Source organism: Pleurodeles waltl, chromosome 10 (assembly GCF_031143425.1).
Source record: "Pleurodeles waltl isolate 20211129_DDA chromosome 10, aPleWal1.hap1.20221129, whole genome shotgun sequence".
Classification (NCBI taxonomy): Eukaryota; Metazoa; Chordata; class Amphibia; order Caudata; family Salamandridae; genus Pleurodeles; species Pleurodeles waltl.
In genome coordinates this window covers 932,922,380-932,942,771 of record NC_090449.1, presented here as the reverse complement: position 1 = coordinate 932,942,771, position 20,392 = coordinate 932,922,380, and the positions used below count along the sequence as shown (strand labels likewise).

The following is a 20,392-nucleotide window of genomic DNA, read 5'->3' as shown; positions in this document are numbered from 1 at the left end:
TAAGTCGTGAGGGAGCCTCTAATTACTTTTTCATGTTTTTGGCAGTGTACACTGTGCACACAAAGAAGCTAACAAATATATAAAGTGATGGTCTGAGGCTTTGTGCGGCTATATTTCCCTCTGTAAATACTTCCATTATTTAAAGTAGAGGGGCAAGTATGCAGCACCGTAGCAATGGCACCCATACTAAACACAGAAAAATAGCAACTAGTGGCTGTGGGACCAACTTACAAATAATTTTGCATTAATAAGTTTATAGAAGATGTGCTCATGGCATGATTTATGAGCCCAAATTCCACTGTGTGCATTACTTGTTAACTATATAACTTAGCGTTTGCTGTTTCATACTTGAATCTTGAATTCACAAAATATGTACTGATACTCATGAATGTATTTACTCACATATTTCCCCAGTAAGGTGTACTAGTACCATTACATCAGTGTTCATCTACTCCCAAGAGCAGTTTGTGAGCATTTTAGAATGGCAGGTGCCCTGCAACTGCTTGTGGGGATTCACAAGCATTAGCCTGGTCCATTCCGACCCACAAAACAGTGGGCATTGTAAGAAAATGCCTCTTTGCTGCTGGTTTTTCCACTCTCAGAGTGCACTGAGGCCTGCTAACCAGACATTAGTGCCAGTGTTCTAACCCTGTACAAATTGCATGTTGATTTGGGTACACCAAATTGGCAAGGGGTGACTTACTTGCAAGTCTCTAGTACATGGTGCCCAGGGCATGTAAGGAAGAGTCACCACTCAGGGCTGCAGCACTGTTTGGGCCACCCTCTGTGTGACAAAGGACAAGATGGCTTCCAGCCTTCCACTGCAGACTTCAAGGACAGTGTTTACACTGCCAGTTTGATTTTGCCATTCAAGCCAAAAGTCACCATATCCTCTAACAATGTATATGTCTCCCCTAAGGAAGGCCTATAGAGCCGTATGGCAGGTAGTTGGGTATTGTTAAGTAGGTCATATTCTTTCCATATGTCTTAGCAACACTTCCAAATTGTCGTTTTGCTGTGGATAAGTTAGTAGCCCCATTGGCTAACACAGGGTTACCAGCTGGCAACCCAGTCCGGCTAACTTCTGAATGGGACTATCTATCTGGGTCGAGTAAGGTGTCAAATTAATCATGGCATTAAATGCGACCTGATAACTAAGTCAAAATTAATGTCCTTTTTAAAGTTAAGCAACTTTTAGAAAGTTGACACTCTGTGCCCCAGTTAGTCCAGTGGACTCACAAAGACACAAACACGCAGACAGCTTTCTGCCTGCTTCAAGAGACATGTGAACGACTCTCAGGCTCAGTACAAAGGCAGTTGCTGCAGAGCGAGGTGTCACCTTCTCTCCCAGTATGGCCACCCGGGGGGATGGTTAGCCCAGAAAGTGAGCTTCAAGTGGAAGTCCTCTTTGAAGGACCAACAGCTACAACACTCATGAGCAGGATGTCTTTTGTTCCTGTAAACGGAATGCAGACAGGGCCAGAAAGGGGAAACTCACCCCAAACTAGTTTTACTGTGGGCGTGTAGCCCTTTGGTAGTCACACCTCTAGGGTGGGCTACCAAGCTCCTGACCAACCGAGGAAGGTTTGTGCCATGTTGAAAGGGACAAGAATGTTGCAGTCTGGGATATCCAGATGTCACGCATCAGAGGAACTTTGTCACTAGGTAGGAGGGGACCGAGTAGCCCATTGGCTAGTGGCCTCGTGGCCCCTTCTGGGCACTTTCCTGGGATTAATATGGCACCCCTTACACTCTGCCTCTCGCTGGGATCAGAGATAGGACCGAAGAAGGACTACCCTTGGACCCACACAAAGAGATGCTGCACTGTCGGAAGGACCGCAACTCCTGCAATTTGGGCTAACAACGTTTGGACTGTGCCTGCAGCTCCTGGCTCAGAAAAAAGTTGGTTCCCTGCCCCAACCTACAGCAGTGCCTCCAAGGATCCGTTGGCTGGTCTCCTGGAACCAGCTCCATGGACACAAGAGCTGAAGAAGCCCAAAACGGCAAGATTTGTAGCCACTGCAGGAGTTTTGCCCCTATCAGTCGCTGGGAACTCAAGAGGACAAATTCAAGATAGCCAAAAGGTGCACCTGTGTCTGTCGGACACAGGAGTGCTATCAAAGTTTAGATTTGTTGTACCCAAGAGACTTTAATTCCCACCTAAGGATTCTACCCCAACCGTGGTGCAGACTGACCAGTAGTTCAGCATTGGCTGGCCTGATACTGAAACGCAGAGGACTTTGCGGGACCCCAGTCTCTGCGGCTAAGTCTGCCCAACTTCACACGTGGACTGAGGAACAACGGCAAAGGCACCCCCCTCGACTGCACCACAACCAAAACATCCTTTGAGCAACTTTTTACCTGCAGGACCACTCCACTGATGTCTATGGCGGTCGCCCTATAAAGCTTGGCTCTTGCTTTAAAAATGCGCTGGTGGCCAGGTAATTGTCCAAAGTACTCTTTCTGGCCCCCTGGACCTTTTCCTGCCAGACATTGTTGCCAAACTCGGGCTGGAGTAGTCGATCTAACTGTTCCGAACTTTTGAATAGTTTCCAAAGTTTTGGTTGACCAATGCTTGTTTCGGTTACATTTAAAAGTGATAAAAGCGTATAAAATTTGTATCTCCGAAACCCTCCAGTAGATGTTGATGATTAAGGTCTCTAAAACTTCGTAAAACTATAATCTACTTTTATAAATTGGTGTCCTATTTTTGTTGTTGTTGTATGACTTTCTTATTTTGTTGTTTGGTGCTGCTCGATGCTTTACACATAACTCCTTTGCCAAGCCTTACTTCTCACAGCCACAGCTACCCAGGGTTGAGCTTAGGGTTAAGTAAACAACCCTGACTGGACCCAAGAAGGTCTTTGCAAGTATATTGCACCATAAGGCTTCACAGACATATCACATGGCACATCCAAATCCTCACAGAGATGTTCTTCTTACATGGGCAGGAGTAGAGTATTTTCCTGCTTGAGGACGGGAAGGTAGCATCACCAAAATTGGTGGGGGTACACGTAAAGAGGATTTTGAAGGGTTAAATATATTTTTCCCTTATAGAAAAAATGAAAAAAGTTAGAAAGTGTGAAATCAGCCACACAAGACATGGTTGAAAGTATTGCTGCTCTCCATCTACAATTACTCATGGATAAATGCTTCCTCACAAGCATACGTGTTTTAATGTTTTCCAAGAATACTCCTGGCTACCTCCGTCTGTAGTAGATTCCAAAGCATTCTCTTGGCAGCATTTGACGGTAGCTAATTCCCAAGAATACCCTTGGTGATCTGCTGTCTGGCAACCTCTGACGAGGAGATTCCCATGAATGCGCCTGGCATCCTGCAACTGTAGCAGATTCAAAAGGTTACACCTTGCAGCCTTTGACAGTTCCAGACAATTGTCAAATCTACACTCAGACTGATGACTGTACATTTTCGAATTTCTTCCTGAAATGGTCCATGTCTTTAAGTAACAAATGTCCATAAAGAATACGCCTTTCGATGTTATTTGTGTATGAAATACAAGGATCTCCACTTTTTATTAAATGATATGAAGGGGGGTGTCAGCTGGTCCAAGTAGCAATGCATTATCATTGCGGACTCTGAAAAAAGTGGCACAATTCAGCAATGTTTCCGCTTGCTAACACTTGCGCCAAACACTTAGATTATGTAGGGCTTTCAGAGTACACATCTTGTGATGGACTGACCTTCTGCTCAGTACTTTCTGAAACATAGCAAGGATTGGGGGAAAGATGCTGCTTTGAGAACTGAAAGCTAAAGTTCATTTTAATCAAGCCACTCATTATTTATCCATGGAAGAAACCAAAAGTAGTACTCCATTGTTACGCCCCTTCACGGGGATAGTCAATAATTCTTCCCTTGGGGCAAGTAAAATTGGCAATAATAACTCATCTTGGTGTCTGAAAAGTTTGACTGCCTACCAGCACCTTCCTTCAAACTCTTCATACATACACAGGAACTGCCATGACAGTGGTTCTTGTTAATGTACAGAATTGCCCGGGCCGGTGGCCAACGTAAATTTGGCAAGCGGAGTTCCCTTGTGATGGCAGAGGTAATTGCCTCCACCATCCAGGCAGAGTACCCCAAACATAAAATCAGGATCTGAGACCCTTGTAATTGACACAGAGTACCCCATGGCACCTGTCATAGCTGCTACGACCCCCTTTTGGAATCATAAGTGATGCAGTATGACTGCACCCAGTATTCCCAGGAGCTAAAATTCTGCAGTTTGTACCAGGGACTAACCATCCATGTGATACCCGGAGGATTTTGTCACTGGTAAAAGCCCACAAATATGCGATTGCCTGCAGGAATCGGTGTGAAAACACTGTTTCCTACATAATATTTCCTACTGCGTACTAGCCTACTAGGGACCAGCTTGTGACGCGCTGCTAATGTGGGCATTTACTGGCCTTTAATCCTGGAACACTCATAATGGAGGTCTAAATGTTCTTCCTAAAATATATCCAGCTCACTGTGGGAGCAAGACAGTACATACATTGTCTCAGAGTTTGGCTGCCAATAGCAGTAGGCCACATCTGCTTCCTAGCACATATTACAGCTTTAAGGTGTTGGACGCTCCTGCCTGATTGGTTCACAGAGACAAATGTGTTTAAACATGACTTGCATACTGGAGCCAAGGCTGGATGTTTCACCATGTTTGCCAGGCAGAGCATCTTTGCTTGCCAAATACCATGTAAGAATTAATTGGTGTAATGTTATTAACAAAACTAGTCCAACAGAGCGTTTGAGGGCACTCTGAGCAGATTTAAGAAGAGGCAGTTTTGGGGCTTATTTACTTCGAAACTTGAGTTCTTCCTTCTTCTTATGAAATCTGCACTCCACCTAAAACCAGATCAACATATCCAGAAAAGGCCATGGTTTCCACTTGGCTCAATGTCAGTTTAATGTGTCTTCTTGGAAGTTCCAGTTTTCAAGTACTGTGACTGCGGCCTGGTTTTGGACTAAGGCCTTCAAATCCCATCGCTGCTGAGGCTTGAACTGCCTTCCTGTCTTCCCCATGCCCGACCACAACTTACATGGCTGAGCAATTGAAAATACAGATGCACACTGCAGGAATCCACCAGTGATCAAATGCAGAGCCTTTTATTCAGTAGCAACTTGACTCAAAGCCCCACACAAGGGACTTATTACAAGTGTAGTGAAGTGATATATCCAGGAGGGTACTGGTCCACCATACTATGAGTAGTCTGGTGTTGCTGGCCCTGAAATTACGTGGTGAATACGGTTAGAATTTGCAAACACAGGACCAGCCCACCCCAGGAAGTCACTTCTAACACCAAAGGGGAGCAGACAGCACCCCAACTCCCCACCCCTGAGTGAAGCTACAGCCTCTCCTGGCACCAGGTGCCCTGCCAAGTCAATATCTCCTGACCCATACTGCCCCGTCATAGTTACCATCTATTCAGAGCATGAGAATAGTCAATAGAATCTGAGACGCTATGTAGATTTTCACCCTGTATTTCCTGCATTTCAAGGTCCACATAGTTATTCCCATTTCAGGGGCTTCACCATCATAAATTATTTCATCATGCCTCCTGCCACCTCCAGCAATGTCACCCCCTCATAAGACCTTTGCAACAAGCTTTTGGAATTATTCTGTAACAAAAGCATCTTTGACCCTCAACTGGACCTCGTCACCATCACTACTCAACTTCCCATCTCAGCTAAAGAACGAACCCTTCCCTCGTGGCCAACCGTCACCACAGTTGAAATCGCTGCTACCATGACCTCCATCTGACCCTTGTCCCCACTACGCCTCCTCTAAAGGACTCCTACTGATTAATCAACCACTAATACTCATCCTAAATGCTTCTATTGACTCAGCCATATTCACAGACTCTTGGAAACATGTTACCATCACACCCTTGCTCAAGAAGCCACTGGCTGACCCAGCCATGATTTCCAACTACAAACCCATCTCCTTATTACCATACCCTGCAAAGGTCTTACAGAAACAAATCAACTGACACCTCACATCCACCTCATCAATCACCAGTTCCTCTACGCCACGTAGTCCATGTTCAGGTCCAACCACAACACAGAAACAGTACTTATTGCCAAAACAGACATCTGCATCATTCATGACAAAGGAGACACGGCATCCCTCATTCTTCTGGACCTCTTTGCAGCATTTGAAACTACCTCACTCTCCGTTCACATCAGGTGCCTGAATAAGACTGGCATCAAAGGAACCGCTCTCCACTGGATCTGCTCCTTCTTAAAGAATGGATCGCAGGCTGTCAGCCTGGCACCTTACTCCTCAAAAGTCTGTTAAGCCATCTGTGAAGTGCCTCAAAGTTCAGTGCTCAGCCACACCCTCTTCAAGGCATACATGATCCCTCTGGTCAATGTCATCCATGCACATTAAATCAATATTCTCTCGTATACCAATGTCATGTAACGGATACTCTCCCTCTCAGATAAGATTTTCAGCACAATAAACAAGTTCACTGTCTGCATGACCAAAGTCTCTAACTGGATGAAAAGCAATTGTCTCAAGCATAATGCAGACAAGACAGAAGTAGTGCTCTTCGACAAGCACTCATCACCATGGGACTCCAACTGAATGCCGGCTGAACTTGGACCCTCAGTCACAACCGGCACCCATGCCAGGAACCTCAGAATAATCATTTACAGAAAACTGGACATGACCGCACAAGCCAACACCATCGTTGGATCCTGTTTTCACAACCCAAAGATGCTGAGGAAGCTCTTCAAATGGCTCCCAAGCAAAACTAAAAAAACTGTTACTCAAGCCCTAGTCACCACCAAGTTGCACAATGGGAACAGCCTCTATGCCAGGATCACCAAATAACTCACTAGAAGACTATAAACCATTCAGAACTCGCCAACCAGACTCATCCTCAACCTCCCACACAGAACCCATATCACATCACACCTCAGGGAGCTACACTGTCTCCCAATACACAAACATGCTCATTTCAAACTCCTCACATGTGTTGGAGTGTGAAAGCTTGCAATATATTCTGTAATGAAGTTGCATAGAAAATGTGTTAACATAGGAAATAATGTACGCGTTTGAAATGTGCCCACGGGGAGTGGCCACCAATGTATACGAAGACTAATGAAACTTATTAATGACAAATTAATAATGTACTAATGTATGAATTTGTATTAGTATATCATAATTAGAGCTATGTATTTGGGGTTTGTTAACTAAATTACTAGGCCTTAGTTAGCGAGGGTCTGGGCCTACCTGCCTGGTCTCATATTAAACTGTGTTTTTCTAACGTGCAATGTGCTGCTTTCCTGAAGGACACAAAGCTGTACTTTTCCAGAAGCTAGATATGTGTGTGTGTAGCCGTAGTAAATTCTTTCTCATGGGACCCGACTTACTCAAGGAGACATTCTTGCTGAATGCAACAGTGTAATTCGTAACAGGTGCAAGGCTGCCTAGACTAGGAGAAGACAATGGGACTACTGACTGGAGCGTAAAGTGTAACTTTTCTTACCTGACATTCCACCCGATGAAGACGTCAATTACAGGAGCCAATCAACGGCATGAGAACTGTGTTTTGTGGAAAATTCTAGTAAGGTGCGTGGAGAATTATTGGACAGAGATAATGATGCACCAAAATTGATCCAATAGGGAATTAAGGACTAGTTCGACTGTTTTGATATAACCGCAGGACGCGAGAAGAAATCAGCCATTATTGGGACACTTTTTGCCATTATACTTTGAGACTTTGCTGTTCTGATATCTTAACCATCCTCTATTGAATCCTTACCTGATACTTACTTCTCCTCCTGCCTTACTCTTAACTATGCCATATTGAGACTTTGCCCTGTCCTGTTCTTGCTGAATGCTGAATCGACTGATGTCCTGAGGACGAAGACTGACGCTGATTCGTTGGGGGGGTAACTATCTGATGAAAATTGTAATTGCCTATTTGCCTTTTCTTTCTAGGTACCAACTGCTCTTTTGATAGAGGCCATAGTTAGATGTTTTCCAAATTTGAGTTTGCTAAATTGTTTTGCATGAAGCCCAACATGCTGATGCTAATTCGAGGTTAGTTAAGGTGTTCAAAAAAATCTGACGCAAATAGACAAGTGACTGAATTCTTGCTTTGTTGAATCACGTATCATTGCAACTTGCTAAACTGTTTCTTACTAATGACATGTTAATGCTGGTCGTATATGCTCTATACTTTGATTAATTGTGTTTTAATTACAAGTTTGAAGAGTTACTAATGAGATTGATTGCTAATGAGATTAACGGAGATGATATTAGATTGTAACAAATAGGGAAATAAATATTCAAATTCCTAACTAAATTGGTGTGGTCATTCATGGCTGAAAGGTCATGGTGTGTTCGCTTTATTGAATTATATTAAATATTATTAATTATTTAGTTGATTAGTTACTAAGAGATTGATGGGGTTATTGAGATATTGATTGTGATGCCAGAAAGATACCTCATACTGGGAAGTCTCCAAACGTGGTCAAAAGGTTCATCGGCCTAGGCCTGTCTCCATGTAAGTTTACTTATCAAGGTTCTGACGCGCTATCACATGCACATTCAAGGTGCTACACAACATAAGCCCCACCTACTTGAACAGTCTGATTTCCTTTCGCCAACCACCTTGACATCACCATTCTGCAGGACTCCTACTTACACACATCAGCTGCATACACTAAACCAGATTAGGAAGACAGGCATTCATTTACACTGCTCCTAAAGTGTGGAACAGCCTCCCACTCCACATGAGAGCCTCTTCCTTTCCTCTTGAACTCCACAAGAAGCTGAAGTCCTGACTTTTCAATTAACCAACCAACCAGAGGCAAGGCAAACACACAAACACCTGGTCAGCGTGACAATGCACTTTACAACTACATATAACGTCAAAAAAATCTTAATGACTAGACAATCCCTCCATATCCCTGCAACTAAATCTATCCAACACATAATAATGTTAGAAGTGTTTTGGGACATCTTAGAAGTGCCTGTGGTGCTACAAAGGAGGCATTGGCTCCACCTGAATACCCCAATGTGTCACAAATCAAAAGCAATGATTCAGGCTGTCGCTGGTGGTGCTCAATCAACTTGTTACATTGTGTTGACCTGCAAATGACCATGAATGCAAACAGCTCCTCCAGTATTGTAGCACATTTTCTTTTCACTTCTGTATGTCTAAATGATTGTTTCAATTCTTCTCTTGCACCTAGTGTTTAATTTGTGTAAGGGATTGGTGAGTACCAGCACCACTTTTTTGCTTTTCTGCTACAGACACTTTAGCAATCTGCACAGACAGCATTGAAGCCCATCTTTTGACATACATGTACACTGGGCTTTTAGTTTTCATCTTGCTCATGTTTGGTTGGCTTTCCTGTCTGTCTCAGTTCCCTGCTACTTATTTGTTGCCTACTGTTGAGTTTATCCATGCCCTGGAACATTTCTTTATCCTATTCTGGAGAATATCACATCCACTGCTTCGACTGCTGATGTTAGGGAACTACTTTTCTATTTCATTGTTATCATTCCATAGTGGCACATTGCTTTTGTATCTTTCTACCTGCTCCCCACTCCCACACACCCCCGGCGCTTTCTTTATCACGCTCCCTACAGCCGTCCTGTACTCGGATGATGATCTACTGTCACTCTTCTTCGTGCCCTCCACATTATAGGATTTTTTACATTTCTTTTTTAAATTTGTTTTTTGAGAGGTCACAGCAGCTGTGCAGTGCTTCAGGGCCGCTTACTTCAATCTGTTTGTGTGGGCCATCATGTGCACACTTTATTTCTTAAATTACAGTTAAAAAAAGCCAGTTGACCATCTTGGAAAATTAAATTAATAATATATTATACAAAAAATCAAGATTTGCTTTAGTGCACCAGCACCAGGCCTGGGTGCAATTTGATTAATCACCACTGTGGAAATTATGCAAAATATCCAAAAAATCATGCAACCGTATGCCTTATAATGCTGGCTTTGGCGTTATGCACTATTTTTAGCTAGTAGGGCAAAGTTGTGCATCGACAACGGTTGCTCACAATCAGTTCCCTTGACTTCTTCTCATGCTTCTGTAGGCAAAGTGACATAACTACGTAATCTCATATATTACGCATAACAATTGTAACGTGAAATGACAGAAATTACACAATATTACACCAAAGTAAATTTCATTTTACCTGAGCCTCATAAACATGCATGTGCACATATGAACAGGCACCATAAAATGCTTTTTCTTTATGACAAAAACATCCCAGCTGGTCACCTATGCATGTCCATCCGTGCTGATGGCAGGTTTGAGTTTTTTGCTTCAGATGAGCCCACAGTCTAGCAGAGGGTTTTGACACAGGGAAGGCTTGACTACTTTTCTAAGAAAGTGAAACATTCCCTCAAAATAGCAGCAAGATGCGTATTTACTATTCAATCTTCTATCCTGGAGTATTTTAGGGAAAGTTCAATATTCCACAAACAGTTAAAAAGAGGATTTTGTAAGTTAGCACTTAGGACAGTGCCATGATGACGCCACTCAAGGCAAAAAAAACTAGGAACACCTTGCTGATGCACCAGTGGTCATCTTGGAATTGTTTTTGCTGTATAAAACAAAATCATTCCAAGATAACCACCAGTACATTTGCAAGCTAATGTACTGGTGGTCATTTTGGATTTTGTTTTTTATACTCTCCAAACTCCACAATGCTAAATCAAAAAGGTATTCTAAAAATGATAGCTCTGCACCCAGCAGCAGCTCATCCTTAAGGGCAGAGGGGCAACACCCCTGCACTTTTTTAGACATAAAATGTCTCTTGTCAGGCTGAGTAAAGGTCAGCATGACACTCATTCTTTATTTTCAGGTCAGGCAGCCAGGAGCTAGACATGTGCAAAATTAGCAGTGTGGTAATGAGCTGCTATGAAACAGTTTTAGACTCCAGCACATAAGCTTTTAAAAAGTATGCATGTGGTTGCCTGGTTTGCACTGTTCGAAAATAACAGATTAAAAACTGCAGTGTTAAAAGTTCCCCTATGGAGACCTCCACAGTTTGAATAGTTACTGGATTACTGTTTCGATCCAGAGTCTGTAGGAATGGCATACATTTTGAAAATATTGAGAAATGTATGGAACTTGATGAGTTAGGTGTACTGCATATCTTCATATCTGTAACCTGCATATTTCAGCACATACATGGTCTGACCAATGTACAGGATCTAGCTGGGCACTGAATAAATTCCTCAAACCAAATTAATTAAATGAACAGTACACAATGGTGGAACCTGGGGAACAAGTACAGCTTCAGGGCAGTTGCCTCTGCAGTGGAAAGCCCCACCTCCCTAGGCTGGGCCCAATATATTTGTACATCTGTTGTGAGCTTGGCTGACTGAACAGCAGTGCTGGCTGGCGTCGCGACAGCCGCACTGTGGTTACAGGGAATCTTATGACCCCCCTAGCTCATTTTATAGGGGGATCCCGTCATTTTATGTTATGTAGTTGTATACTTGATACCATACTGGCACAAAGATGTGGTTCGGTGATTAAAAGTCATATATACAATTTCCATCCTTACCCTGCACATCCTCCGGATTTGTCGCAGCACTTGGCTTCAAGCCCTTCCGCCTGCTTTGTCCATAGACTGGATGATTGGCAGCCGCAGCCAAAAGCCAAACACAAACGGCATAATGTCTTTTCCACATTGTGAGTGCCGCCCAAATCTCCCCCTCTGAATGGAAAAGACATGTTTTATCACAGCTGCAGAAATGGAGAATAATGGCTCACATTATACGTGCTATTGATTGACGCGCCCATTTCCACTTTTTTTAACTGAGACAAGATAGATTTTGAAATGTTAAAAATTCCACTCAAATCAACTGAACTACACGGGGATTATGAAGGTATTACTCATCACAGTACTTTTGGCAATCGCAGTGCGGGAAAAAAAACTACTATTCACAAAGTTGGTTCACACTTTTTAAATGCGACCTTTACAGTCAATAAAACATGACAATACTTAACTGTAAAAGACTTCGAAGGATCCTATTTAAATAAATAATATTGTAAAGATGTAATGATGATGATAATAATGATGATGATGGCGATAATAAAAACAAGAAGAATCATCTTCATCATCATCATCAAAAGAAGAAGAAGAAAAACCAGCAGCAGAAGTGATAGCAGTGATATCAGTATTTGTACTTTTACAAGAATGAGCTATACATCATATTACACATATATTTCAAACTACTTACAGGAATAAGCTATATATTACCTAGAGCCAAAATATTATAAGTTATGTGTAGATCAAAAATAACAGTTGATACGGTTTCCAATATTTATTTTAAAACATGGTTTACCAATGATCTCATATAGCCCTGACAACATATGCCAACATTTTCAATGACTGAAATCACAAACCATTCTGTCATTTGCCAAAGGATTTTTATTCAGATAAAGCAAAACGGCACCTTTTGTTGAAAAATAAGGTAAAGTAAAAACCAACTGCATGCACCAATAGAATACACTTTTGCAACTTCTAATTATGTTTGCATAGGCTAAACTGGAATGCATTACTCATTTCAAATCAAAAGGATCTTTGTGCTTACCTTAGGAGCCGATCAGATTGTACATTAATAAGTCCACATCTATTTAAAAATGAGCGAGAAAGAAAAATAACCAATATTTCCGCATGGATCGGTTCTCCTGCAAACAGCAGGCTCCTGCTTCTGGTACAAATATGATCTGTTAAGCATGTTTTGTAGACACCGTTGGATCCAGAGGCGTGGGCAAGAAGCCAGTTTCCGAAATCTGGGAGGTGGGCCACATAGTTCATGTTAAAGGAGCATTGTCTACAGAAGTCAAAGGCTGTGAGATTCTGGTCCGGGTGCCTTCTATTGAAATTGTTTTATCCTGTGTTCTTTTGATGGGTATGGCACGAACCCTGGAGGGGAACAAAACAACAGAGCACTGAGGCAAGTCTGGGTACAACTCAAGTCTTTATAACAACGTATGGTAGGCTATAACAATCTACTCATTGAGAGCACCCACAAGCCTTCCAGACGGGCACAAAACGCAGCACAAAGGTCATACTGAAGTGTGGAAGTGCAGCCTTGAGAACACAGCGGCAAAGTGTAGATGCCATTGGAGGACACCAAGCAGGAGACCACTAAAAACCCAATTACTCCAATTCACGAGCCTTTCTGCTGCCTTACAGAGTCTTTATCGTAACTGCTGCCATTGAAATAACAATCTGTCTTTCCTTGTGATTTCTGGGACCAGTGACACAGACATGTAGGTCAAACTTTTTTGCTTATCGGACATTTGCAGCTCGTCCAGATCCAGTTCTGCACTGCCCTATTCTATTTGTCCGTAAGTTTGATTTGGAGCATGAGCGTTGTTGGGTCAAAAATGAATATCCAAATTAGAAGGAGGTATCTGCATCAGATGTATCTTACGGACAAACTGCGTTATTAGTTGATGGGAATACTCATCAAGTAGTACTAGTAGTATTCCTTATTGCAACCAGTCAGGTCTCAAAAATTTAAACCTGAGCTCAACCATTCGTAGTTGCAGCATGGAGCCCACAGGCTTAACTCAAGAGAAATGTGTAGAGCATTTATCAGTACCAAAACAGTTAAAAAGAAGAAAACACAACACAATAAAAATCCAACTTTGATTTATGACAATAGAGAACATTTTACTGAACAAAAAGATTCCTAAATCACAAAAATCGGATGTAGGGAACTGTAAATATGAGTTGTCAAAGTTTTAGATGTTTCTAGTGCCAAAAAGGGCAAAGCACAAACTGCGGGTATCTGATCACACTAAAACAGGTCAAACTTAAAAGTTAAGGCCAACCGTGATGGAGTGAGGGTCGGATACAGGAACCAGGTTAGCTCCAGTGGAAAGTTTTACCTTCTAACATTGTCTCTGGAATGGAAGTCAACAATCCTTAGTAAGGCAAGGCAGCAGGCTGTGTCCAAGATGGGTTCCACGAGGAAAAATATCTTTCGGAGCAAGTCCTGGCGAGGCCACTGAATTTTGATAAGAAAGCTTCAAGTTGGAGATATTAGAAATTCATGCCCAAAGAAGGTCACTCATCGGCCAGATACTTTTGGCCGTTTGCCCAGTGAAGATTTCTACCTTCACACTTAGAATGTTTTTGGAAGTCAGGATCCTTTCAGTGAGGTAAACCAGAAAGATGAGCCTGATAAGCTGTGCGAGATCAGCATCTGTTGCTGAAAGAGCTTACAAGTCCAGATTTTAGGGTTAGGGTTTTAGGAGTACACTCTGACACATATCCAATGCATCAGCACCTAAGGGATACCACTTGGTGGTTAGGGGCCACACCAGGGGAAGCCACCAGCAGGGTCCAGCTCACGTCCAGATGAAAGGACAGCTGGGGTCTTCAGATAAGTGAGCTTTTTGAAATTTGCAATTTTGCATCCCTGTTACTTAACAGGAGGCTAGCCAACAAGCCCTTGGAGCCCACTCTACTGTACTGGGTTGAGGTGGGAGCAGGTCCAGCCATTGAGGTTCCTCTCTACAGGTTACAGTTGGTGCAGCCTTCTTTCTGAAGTCCAAAGGAATTGTCAGGTGCAGCCCTTCTTCTGTCATCCTCAGATCCAGCAACATTATGCCAGACACATGCTTTGGAGGGGTGGTGGGCCCCCTGTCCAATAGGGAAACGATCCTAGGGGCAACCTTACTCACTTTGACATCATCCCCTGGTGTTTGGCCCTGAACAATCCAACAGTAGCATACTCTGCCAACATCCAACCTGGTAGAATCTTTATTCCCCTGGTCAAAGCTCTAGGCACACATCCAGAGTGTGACTATGGAAATGAGGATCTCCCCTTGCAAACCAGTTCTGGAACAGGTGTTCCCTTCACTGCGATTTATGCTACTCTGGCTACTTGGACAATAGTAGGGGTGGGCTGAGTGTGCATCTGCTATGACAGGGGATACCCCTTTGAAGCAGTGGAGTAACAAAGGCTTCCGCGGCCCCTGCAGTGTGGGGGGCCCCCAAGCACCAGAGGGCCCCCTCAGCACATTACCCTGGCTTGAGAGCTCCAGAGTGTATCCAGAGGGGGGCCCTTCAAGTACTTTGCAGGGGGCCCCCCCTCAAGGTTCGTTACACCAGTGCTTTGAAGCTTGTGCAGTTGGTGACCACATCCCCCAAGCTGTCCATTCAAGAGGAGCTCACACCTCCTCCCAGCCAAGGCCCTTTTGTTCCCTTTCATGGAAGCCATTCACATTTCCCATAAGACTGCCGGTTGACAGTAGGGACTAACCTTGTGAAATCTACTAAATGCTTAAGCCAGGAAAATGCCAACTTTGTAAAACTTTCAGCGAAAAATGACTTTATAGATTTTTTACTGTCACAACATGTAAAACAAATTACACATCACATCATACGTTTTAAATACCATGCACCCTCCCCTATTGGCTTGTAGGGCCTACCTGAGGGGTACTTATTACACAGTAAGGTTTAGGCTAGGCAAAGTGTTTATTTTGCCAGGTCGAATTTGCAGTTTTAAAACTGCACACATAGGATGCAGAGGCAGGCTTCAAACATACTTTGGCTTGTCACTTTAGTGGTGACACAATACGTGCTGCAGTTCACTACTGATATTTAACTTACAGGCCCTGGGTACACAGTGTACCATATACTAGGTATCTATAGGTATGTTAAACATGCCAGTGAGGTTTTAGCAATTCCACATGTTTTTAGGGGTTAGAGCACATACACTGGGTGCTAGATGGCAGTGCCTTAGTGTTCAGAGGTTAGTGTTCACTAGCAATACAATCTAGCAAAAAGTAGGGGAGTGAGCACACAAATTGGGCATTTTTTTACATTTACTTTATCCCCTTCTGTGCCCAGGACGTAACCATTACGTCCTGGGCACAGGGCCCAGAGAGAGCGCTAGCGCTCCCTCTGTGGGGTTCCTCCCATCCCCCCAAGGCAGGGATGGAAGGGGAAGCCCTTCCTCTTCCACCCCTGACCCCCCCCCACACCCTCCTGTGATGTCAGCGGGCTATCGCGCGCTGATTGTCACAGAGGCCTCCTCCCAGCGATCGGAAGAGAAATGCAAAAGCATTTCTCTTCGGATCACGTGGAGAAGGCTGGAGAGGCTTCAAAGGGAAGGAAATTAATTTCCTTCCCTTTGAAGTCTCTCTGAGCATTTCAAAAGCCGGATTGTAAAGCAATCCGGCTTTTGAAATGCCCACTAAACACCAGGGATTTCTTTTGCAAAAGAAAATTGGCATGAGGGGGCGACCCCTTGGGCAAGGGTCGCTCCCAGGGGGGGCATTTTTTTAAGGCCCTTTCTGCCCCCGGGGGGGGGGCAGACACCTCTAGGCACCAGGGATAAATTCTTTTGTTTGTTTTGTTTTTGTTGGGTTTTTTTAGAGGTGGGGAGCGACTCCTTAGGCAAGGGTCGCTCCCCTAGGGGGCAAATCATATTTAGGCCATTTCTGCCACTCTTGGGGGCAGATTGGCCTATTTTTATGAGGCCAATCTGCCCCCAAAGGGGACAGAAACCACTAGACACCAGGGAGTTTTTTTTTTCTGTTAATTTCACGCAAGGGGAGTGACCCCTTAGGCAAGGGTCGCTCCCCTGGGGGGCATATTTATTTAATGCCATTTCTGCCCCCCTGGGGGTCAGATCAGCCTATTTTAATTAGGCCGATCTGCCCCCAAGGGGGGCAGAAACCACTAGGCACGGGGGATTTTTTGTTTTTGTTTTACAGGTGGGGAGTGACCCCTTAGGCAAGGGTTGCTCCCCTGGAGAGGCAAATTGTATTTAGGCCATTGCTGCCCCCCCCCGGGGGCAGATCGGACGATTTTAGGTCAATCTGCCCCCAATGAGGGCAGAAACAACTAGGCAGCGGGGATCTTTTTTTTTGCACCAATGTCACGCAAGGGGAGCAACCCTGTATGCAAGGTTCGCTCCCCGAGGGAGTTGAGGGGCGGGGGCAAATTTATTTTAGGCCATTTCTGCCCCCCTGGGGGCAGATCGGCCTAATATTATTAGGCCGATCTGCCCCCAGGGGGGGCAGAAACCTCTAGGCGCCAGGGCTAATTTTCTTTCTTGTGTTTTTGTTTTTTTAGAGATGGGGAGCGACCCATTAGGCAAGGGTAGCTCCCCTGGGGGGCAAATTGTATTTAGACCATTTCTGCCCTCCTTGGGGGCAGATAAGTCGATTTTTGTTAGGCCAATCTGCCCCCATGGGGGCAGAAACCACTTAGGCACCAGGGATTGGTGTGTGTGTATGCGTGTGTTTTCTTTAGGGGGGCAGCCCCTTGGGTAAGGGTCGCTCCCCATGGGGGCACATTACTGTTGGCCATATCTGCCCCCGTTGGGGGCAGATGGGCCTATTTTTGGAAAGCCCATTTGCCCCCAAGGGGGGGCAGAAAGCCCTCCAGAGGCCAGGGAAGTTTTTTTTCAAAAATAAGAGGATGGAGGTATGGCCATACCCCCACCCCAAATAAATGGGGCCAAAGTTGTTCTGTCCACCAGTGGGCAGATGGGGCAATTACCACTGATCCACACCCTGGGGGGGGCAGAAAGTCTACTAGATGCCAGGGAATTAAAAAAAATATTGGGGTGGTGGCTACCAACCAGTATGGGCCTGGTTACGTCCCCACAACAACTAAAGGGGGTAACAGTCTTTCAGCTCTCCCCCGCACTCTAAAACATCTTATCCCACAGCAAGCAAGAAGACATTTGATTATTTTGGGTTTTAGTTTTACATTTGGGCCATGAGAACTTGGCTTACTCTCAAAATCGTCCCACTTGGAATGGTGAGGGCTGCACTTTATGGACGTAGGGACGCAGCCATGTAGAAAAATCTACAAAACCTAGACACATCTGAAAACTAAACATCTGGGTGACTCCAGGGTGGTGTGTTTCACATGCACCCTGCACCATTTTTGTACTCACAATCCCCTTCAAACCTCCAACTTTGCTGGAAATCACAGATTTTTCCCACGTTTTTGTGATTGAACCTTCCGGAATCTGCAGGAATCCACAAAATTCCTACCACCCAGCATTGCCTCATCAAAACTGATAAAAATTCAGCTGCACTTGTCAGCTTAAAAATGTTTTTTTGCAAACTCCCCTTTTGGACTCCCTTTGTTCCCCCTCAATATCGACATGTTTTTGGCTCTTCCCTTTCACAAGCACTTGGCCCACCTACACAAATGAGGCATCATTTTTATCGGGAAACTGAGGGGAACATTGGGTGGTATGGAATGTGTCCCAGTGCGGTGATCCCACACAGAAATGTGGGACAAATGTGGTTTTTTAGCTAAATTTGAGGTTTGCTGAGGATTCTGGGTAAGAAAACATTGGGGGATCTACGCAAGTCACACCTCACTGGACTCCCTCGGGTGTCTAGTTTTCAGAAATGTCTGGGTTTGGTAGGTTTCCCTAGAAGGCTGCTGAGCCCAGGACCAAAAACGCAGGTGCCCCCCTGCAAAAACAGGTAGTTTTGTATTTGATAATTTTGATGTGTCCAGGTAGTGTTTTGGGGCATTTATTTTCGTGGGCGCTAGGCCTACCCACACAAGTGAGGTACCATTTGTATCGGAAGACTTGGGGGAACGCTGGGTGGAAGGAAATTTGTGGCTCCTCTCAGATTCCAGAACTTTCTGTCACCGAAATGAGAGGAAAAAGTGTTTTTTTGGTCAAATTTTGAGGGTTGCAAAGGATTCTGGGTAACAGAACCTGGTCAGAGCCCCACAAGTCACCCCATCATGGATTCCCCTAGGTGTCTAGTTTTCAAAAATGGGCTGGTTTGCTAAGTTTCCCTAGGTGCTGGCTGAGCTAGAGGCCAAAATCCACAGGTAGGCACTTTGTAAAAAACACCTCTGTTTTCTGTGAACAAATGTGATGTGTCCAGGTTGTGTTTTGGGCCATTTCCTTTCGTGGGCGCTAGGCCTACCCACACAAGTGAGGTACCATTTTTATCGGGAGACTTGGGGGAACGCTGGGCGGAAGGAAATTTGTGGCTCCTCTCAGATTCCAGAACTTTCTGTCACCGAAATGAGAGGAATAAGTGTTTTTTTGGCCAAATTTTGAGGTTTGCAAAGGATTCTGGGTAACAGAACCAGGTCAGAGCCCCACAAGTCACCCCATCTTGGATTCCCCTAGGTGTCTAGTTTTAAAAAATGCGCTGGTTTGCTTGGTTTCCCCAGGTGCTGGCTGAGCTAGAGGCCAAAATCCACAGGTAGGCACTTTGTAAAAAATACCTCTGTTTTCTGTGAAAAAATGTGATGTGTCCACGTTGTGTTTTAGGCCATTTCCTTTCGTGGGCACTAGGCCTACCCACACAAGTGAGGCACCATTTTTATCGGGAGACTTGGGGGAACACAGAATAGCAAAACAAGTGTTATTGCCCCTTGTCTTTCTCTACATTTTGTCCTTCCAAATGTAAGGCGGTGTGTAAAAAAGACAGCTATTTGAGAAATGCCCTGTAATTCACATGCTAGTATGGGCACCCCGGAATTAAGAGATGTGCAAATAACCACTGCTTCTCAACACCTTACTTATCTTGTGGCCATTTTGGAAATACAAAGGTTTTCTTGATACATATTTTTAACTTTTTATATTTCAGCAAATGAATTGCTGTATACCCGGTATAGAATAAAAACCCATTGCAAGGTGCAGCTCATTTATTGGCTCTGGTACCTAGAGTTCTTTATGAGCCTACAAGCCCTATATATCCCCGCAACTAGAAGAGTCCAGCTGACGTAACGGTATACTGCTTTCAAAAATCTGACATCGCAGGAAAAAGTTACAGAGTAAAACGTGGAGAAAAATGGCTGTTTTTTTCACCTCAATTTCAATTTCTTTTTTATTTCAGCTGTTATTTTCTGTAGGAAACACCTGTAGGATGTACACAAATGACCCCTTGCTGAATTCAGAATTTTGTCTACTTTTCAGAAATGGTTAGCTTTCTGGGGTCCAGCATTAGTGTCTCACCCATTTTGGTCACTAACTGGAAGGAGGCTGAAAGAACAAAAAATAGAAAAAATGGGGTATGTCCCAGTAAAATGTCAAAATTGTATTGAAAATTTGGGTTTTCCAATTCAAATCTGCCTTTTCCTGAAAGCTGGGAAGATGGCGATCTAGCCACCGCAAACCTTTTGTTGATGCCATTTTCAGGGAAAAAAACACGAGCTGCCTTCTGCAGCCCTTTTTTCCACTTTAAAAAAAAAAAAAGTCTGTGTACCTCTAGAATCCCTAGGATGTTGGAGAAAAAGGACGCAAATTTGGCGTGGGTAGCTTATGTGAACAAAAGGTTATGAGGCTCTACGCGCGAACTGCCCCAAATGGCCAAAAAAAGGCTCGGCACAGGAGGGCAGCGAAGGGGTTATAAGACCAAAAGG

General features: G+C 44.1%; 1 protein-coding gene across 1 annotated transcript in view; it reads right to left on the bottom strand.

Moving 5' to 3' along the window:
* Window positions 1-12,715, bottom strand: part of COL28A1 (collagen type XXVIII alpha 1 chain) — a 407,146-nt gene extending 394,431 nt beyond the window's left edge. The window contains exons 1-2 of the mRNA XM_069211728.1: window positions 12,603-12,715; window positions 11,570-11,722 (exon numbers count right to left, since the gene is read on the bottom strand). Coding sequence (XP_069067829.1) covers window positions 11,570-11,696 — 127 coding nt within the window. The 5' untranslated portion in view covers window positions 11,697-11,722; window positions 12,603-12,715. The remainder of the gene's footprint in view (window positions 1-11,569; window positions 11,723-12,602) is intronic.
* Window positions 12,716-20,392: the final 7,677 nt, after the last annotated feature.